We start from the raw sequence: 6429 nt of genomic DNA, 5'->3' as shown, positions 1-6429 counted from the left end.
TGTGTCAAAATAAGGAGCAGAGAAGACACACTGCTGTGTCTGCCTTCGTTGTGACATTGTGCAGGTGGAAATATTCACTGCAGGAGCAAACCTTCACAGTGTGTTTACATGTGGGGCATTTTTCTCCATGTGAATCCTTCATGAAAGAAATTTAAGGCAGGGTGAGGTGGTTGGTAACACTTCACAGTAACTTCTCCAATTACACATTTAGAGGCAGTATATAAACATTAGTTAAATGGTCTATAACACACTATTATGTAGTTGTAAGCAGATATAAGTATTTATGTATTTAATACTGCCTATAACTCCTGTGTTGAATGACAATTAGTAAAACACTGTTGTAATTATAAAATATGTTTTCATAGCAGAAGCTATAACTGCTGATAAACAGTGTATATTAATAAACAGTTAAAGGTCCAGTGTGTAAGATTTTGTGGCATGTATAGCTAACCAACTGGACACCCCTCATCTCACCCTCCCCTGTGGTGGGCGCTAACAAAACAAAACGACAACAACAACAACGAAAAACGCAAATAGCCCTCTCTAGAGCCAGTGTTTGGTTGGTTTGTTCTGGGCTACAGTAGAAAGATGGCGGTGTAAAATGGCTGCCTCTGTGGAAAAGGGCCCGCTCCCTCTCTAGATATCAAAGGTTCATTCTAAGGCAACAAAAACACAAGTGATTATACACTCATGAAAACATGTTCATGAATATTGAATTCAATTTGGGCCAATAGAGCCCCTTAAATCCTTCACAATACACCTTTAAATATGTCCACGTCTGGTAAAAACATTATAATGCATTATAAATCATTTGTTAAACGTTTATGTAGTGCTATTTCAAGTTAAATAGAAGGTATGGAAGTTAAGTGTTTCCAGTGTGCGTCACAATATAGAAAATACAAAAATTCCAAATTAATCCAACTGATATTTAATTAAATTAATATCGGATTTGGGGCTTTGTTAAAATGTGCATAGAATCATTCCTATGTACCACTGATTTTTAGAAAACGATAGCACAATACGCTCACATGATCACTACAAAATGCAAATCAAAGTCAAGAAATTAAAAAAAATGAACTAGCCCTAAACAGATTAAGGTGGATAGTGTGAAGTGTAAGGGAACCAACAGTTTAAGACTTTTCATATGAACAACATAATCTTCCATAGGACAGAGGTGAAATTGTTGAAAGGTTTTCCCACAAGCTGAACACCACATCAAACGTGAGGATAACTTTGATGAGGCGTTTCTGTGTGCAAACTGTGAGCCTACATACTGTGTACTCTGTCGCCCCCTAGTGCCAAACAAAATAATACTCCCAAACATCCGAAGGAATGAAAAAAAAAACATTTTGTACTCAACCAGAATATTTTGGTCTTTTTATTTCACATCAAGCTGAATGTACAGACACGTGCAGTGCAAAACTCCAGTTAGCCTGGAGTTAAATATAATTACAAAACATTGATACCAGTGATATCAAATTATATTTATAAATCAATCAAAAACACTTCAGTGATAAAAACGATCCATTACGGACAAATAAAATTCAGTACTTCATGTTGTGCATGAGGTAATGTGAGTCAGTGATCCTCTCTTTATCGTATTAATAACTGGAGCTTCAGTAGTCGGATGTGAGGGGGAACACTCACTGACATATAACGACGCACACTGCACTTCAAAGCCATGAGGCATCCCGATCCTGCCACACTTAACCGCATTATCAGCAGCTTTACTGATTTAGGACATTCTCCAGTGGCAGAGATTGGACTCAACTGAGGACAGCTTTAAAGCTCTGTTAATGCCCCGTTCTCCATTTCTCTCTTTGCATGGGAAAGTATGTTCCATCAAACTGCAAAGTACTGGACACAAATGTGGCCTTGTGCCTACCTCACAGAACTGTTTTCCAATCAGCTTCCACTGATCAGATTCAAGATAAAAGATTTCAGTTAATTTACAGCTACTAATTGATATACAATATTCTTGCCAAAATGTATTGGTAGACCTTTCTGTAAGTATGGGTTATGTTTTACAAGCTCTGAATCTTTAACACTTAAGAGCCAAGTTTTGCACTGAAGTTTGTTGTAACACATTTAGCCAACACAAGGAGAGAAACAGTAGAAGGCACATGTTTGGGCTATCTTAAAGGAAGCAATGTAAAAGCTTTAAAATGACAAAAAACAAAATGTATAATCCTTTAATATCTCTACGAGTGCAAATGATACTAATTATGCCCAGGTTACTATTCACAGCATTAGGGGGAAAAATACATGATAATAATAATTATTAGAAATAAATTATTATTAGATCTAAACTTGTAAAGAGGTGCAATGCTTGGCAATAGCACAGGTAGGGTACCATTTCTAACCTAAATTGACAATTCACATACATAAAGTTTACCTGTCCTGAGGCAACGTTATAAATTATATCACAAAAAAAACAACTTAATATTATACCAATTTTGCAAAAGCAAACAGGAAAAACTGTCACACAGAAGCGTAAAAGCTATTCACAGTCTGACTAATTGATGAAAAGGGTTCTAATTGTATCAAGACATTCAAAATCTGTTGCATTGAAAATTGCTGAAATGATTGAGATGATTTTTAGCAGTTAATAGTGTGAAAACATGCAGTTTCTTTCACAACTGCAACTAAGCCTCAAGTCTTACATATGATAAATTAAAAACATCTGCTTGTTAGATCAAAATGTTTAAATGTTTCTTAGTGAGGAAATATTTATTCAGAGGGTGCAGTGCACAGCAGTGACGAAGAGGTTAGTGATAGTGCAGCTGGTGACAGTGTAAGTGCACTGAGCCCAGAGAAGGTAACTACTCTAACCCTGGTCTGAGGTCACCCGTAAGGTTTAACTAAGCATCTTGTGGCGGTCAAAAACAGTCTTGCGCTGTTCCTGGACCTGCTTTTTCCAGCGCTGCTGTGCTCCCTCGACCCGCTCCAGCACTGTGTTTCCTCTGGCCTGGGGGTCCACTGGCGGACGCATCTCCTGAACACACACATACAAAAACTAAAAATTAATTCAAGGACATCACATTCATATGAAATTAAATAAATGCATGTGTTTGAATGGTTACCTCAGAGTCCTCCTCATTGTGCAGTGGCTGCGTGTACGGGTCATGTTTGCGGATTAGAGGATCTACCAGGAGCAGGAACAGCATGTAGAGCAGCAGTGCGCCAACAACAGACAGGTAAATGATAATGGTTACCTGGGACACAGAATGGAAAAAAAAACATTTAGAAATACTAAAATTGTTGGATGTTAAAACTAAAAATTCTAGATATGAAAGATTGTGAAAATATTAACAGAAAGTCAATTTCTCTATTTCTTCAGTAATGTGTGCCGGAAGAAGCAAATGTTACATCAACTGTTAACACTGACACTGTTATACATTTCTCTCACAGTTTATATTTCTTTTGATTGAGCAGACAAACTTTAGAGATTTCATGATGACTCAAATTACAGCAACCCTGTTAATCTTGTTTAGTGTGACTCATATAAGACTGAATAACATACGCTGCCAAAAGTCAGACTAAAACCCAAATAAAGTCAGTAGTACCTTGATGGTGTTGCTACTCCGTTCCTCGTACTTGCACTCACACAACAGGCAGTACGCTTCCACATCATGGCCGGGCACCGGCATGGGCTCCACTACATGGAGGCAGTTACTGGAAAATACATCAGTGGGTTAGACATGTTTTCACAAATACAAGGTCTTTACTTCTACACAGTCACAGGTGGGTGGCACTGTTCATAGCAAGAAAGTTCTGGGTTTGAACCTGCTGACCAGCTTCCCTTCCCCTGCATAGGTTTCTACCAAAGTCCAAAGACATGCGGGTTAGGTTAATTGGTAACCCTAAATTGCCTGTAGGTGTGAATGTCAGCATGAATGGTTGTCCGTCTCTATGTGACTCATGCACAATGTCAGCTGGGATTGGCTACACTCCCCTCATGACCCGCAATAATTGATGAATTATTACTTATGCTACTTTACAAGGCAAAAACAAGATGAAGCTGACTTAAAGTCTAGATAACGTGTTTCTCTTACCAATCCTTCTGGGAGACATTTCTGTTATATATGTGGCCAGAGATGTTTCTGTATGGCGGGCAGATGCACTTGCAGCGAACATCCTCAAAGTTCTGTAATAGTAAAAAAATAAATGGCATCGATGTGAGACCAACTGCTGATTTAATATTATAGCTCAGCTATCCATTGTCCAATGGCATCAACCTTTATTTCCTCCTTATTAAAAAAACTGAGTTATACAACAAAAACAAGGCATGTACATAAAGTTCCAGTTATTCCAGCTTAAAAAAACACAACAGCTCTGAAAGGACACGGTTTTAGAAATATATATCCATTTAAATCAAGCCAATTATCACTGACAGAAACTTAAAAAAGACTTAAATATGAAGGGTACTTTTTGCAGGGAACTGCAGAGGAAAGTTGGTGCATTTGTTTTGGTCTGCGTATGAAACTGTAGAAACTTATTTCTGATAATATCAAACCTCAGTTTACATTAATGTTTCGATACAATAAGAACTCTTGCTCTCAGTTTTACTCAATTCAAATTAAATCAAACAAATTTCGTATTCATAAACACACCCAAAAAAAAAAGAAAATAGAAATAAACACCTACAAAGTTACTGCTAATCTTTACACAAATCAAACAAGTAAATGTATTACAATGACAAGAAGTGTTAGTCCAGTCTTTCAGACAGATTTATAACTTAATTTTTAAGTTCCTTTGACAAAGGGATTCAGTTATAGGACAAATGCCTGTATCTATCAGGTTTTGGGCTGCGTGTATGTTTTACCTTCGTCTGGGCAAAATCAACAACATCCAGCAGCAACAAGGCCACTACTGCAGCTCCAGCAAAGGTCCATGATCCTCCCCTGCCAGACGACATTTTCCCTCTGGCAAGAAGATCTGCTCGACGGATGCAAGGCCACCCGCAATGCTCTGTCAAGACACAACAACAACAAGTAACGTTACGTCTCTCAGTTTAATAACAGAGATAGCGGTTAGCTAGCTAGCTAGCTAGCAAGGAAACAAGCGACACAAAAAACTTCACTGCGACAACACTAAAACTAAAAACGAGCCTTTTGGTAATACAAAACAAGCAGAATACTTTACGTACGTTGTAATAGTAGGTCAAATGTTTGTTTTTGCTATGCATGCAGGATGTAGCTGCGCACCAGCTAGCTGTTTTAGGGATAAAAGATCGCACATATGAATATTGGGCTTCCAACTTCCGGGTTGTCACACGTCATGATGCAGGACGGAGCATGTAGCGACACTGCCACCTACTGGACAAAAAAACAGAAACAGAGATAAGAATTTAAATTAAAACCTTTTACTCCATGTTATTTCACAGCTATAGTCACAAGTAACTTTACAGACTGATAGTTTACATACACAACATATGATAACGCAATAAAGTATGATGTATTGTTATATGAAGAGGCGTAGCAGTGAGGGGAACAGTGGTCCCGACATAGGTAGTACTGGAAATACAATAAAATATAAATAAAATGATATTCCTTCTTTGTCTTATGGCTAGGACCTAAGACCTAAAAAAACATGACAGAAGTAATTATAAAGTAAGATGATGTGATTTTAGATTATGCAGACTGTCTTAGATGTGTTATAAATGCTTCATTACTGATTCAATTTATAACCACTGCAGATACACGTGTTGATTCAGTTTTTTTGTGCAGACTTGAAAAGGTGTTAGAAGGAGAAGGGGTCTCACTGAGGCCCCATGCAGTATGTACAAGGCCCAGATTTATGTGCTACACTGCTGGCTGTGGTCTGAACAACCCCATTTATTTACAATAACAAAACATCAATATCCTGTGTTTTTAACACATCTTTAAACACAGGAATGACTCATCAGAATATTTTCCCATATCTTTCAGTCAACACCATTCTTATGTCAAATCCTGTCTCTCTGGTGGAATTTGAAATGCCTGCAGCTTCTTGACCCAATCAATACCTCTATTTCCCGGTAATCCTGCTTTCACATCTTTCTGTACAATAAGATACTCGTACCTTTAATAAGCCATAGAAATCAATGGCTCACAAATTCAGCTGAAACCACTTGAGCTTGTGGTCACAGAGATCAATTGAGACCATGTTTATTTCTCTAATGAGCGATGATATCAGTGTGAACAACACAACCCCATCCTCCGTGTAACCTCAATCATTCCCGTGACCCTTGATTCAACCATGTTAAACAACATCTTATTTATTGTATATATGTTCTGGAGTAATATATCGGGATTACAAGTTTACAAAATATGTGAGCAGATTCCATTGAGGTATATAAGATATTTATTGGTTCAAACAAACTACCTTTCGCCAGACTATATCAACAATACATATGGAAAAACATGCTTTGAATTTTGAAAGGAAACT

The 6429-nt window shown here is 37.6% G+C and overlaps 1 protein-coding gene across 1 annotated transcript; it reads right to left on the bottom strand.

The window, feature by feature from the left end:
• Positions 1-1363: 1363 nt before the first annotated feature.
• Positions 1364-5262, bottom strand: tmem9 (transmembrane protein 9). The gene is made up of 6 exons (XM_073470863.1): positions 5150-5262; positions 4826-4971; positions 4056-4147; positions 3567-3675; positions 3084-3215; positions 1364-2995 (listed from the first exon to the last, which is right to left on the bottom strand). The coding sequence occupies exons 2-6, from the start codon at positions 4916-4918 to the stop codon at positions 2858-2860; spliced, it is 564 nt and encodes a 187-aa protein (XP_073326964.1). The 5' UTR covers positions 4919-4971; positions 5150-5262; the 3' UTR covers positions 1364-2857.
• Positions 5263-6429: the final 1167 nt, after the last annotated feature.

Source organism: Pagrus major, chromosome 7 (genome assembly GCF_040436345.1).
Source record: "Pagrus major chromosome 7, Pma_NU_1.0".
NCBI lineage: Eukaryota > Metazoa > Chordata > Actinopteri > Spariformes > Sparidae > Pagrus > Pagrus major.
The sequence above is the reverse complement of the archived record's forward strand: the minus strand, read 5'-3'. Positions and strand labels throughout refer to the sequence as shown.

What these genes read in the sequence shown, in the direction of transcription:
- tmem9 (XM_073470863.1), bottom strand. Translation starts at nt 4,918, where the DNA reads ATGTCGTCTGGCAGGGGAGGATCATGGACCTTTGCTGGAGCTGCAGTA. An exon ending in TTGATTTTGCCCAGACGAAG is followed by an intron (nt 4,148 to 4,825) that starts GTAAAACATACA and finishes TTACTATTACAG; the next exon opens with AACTTTGAGGATGTTCGCTG. An exon ending in ACAATGAGGAGGACTCTGAG is followed by an intron (nt 2,996 to 3,083) that starts GTAACCATTCAA and finishes GTGTGTGTTCAG; the next exon opens with GAGATGCGTCCGCCAGTGGA.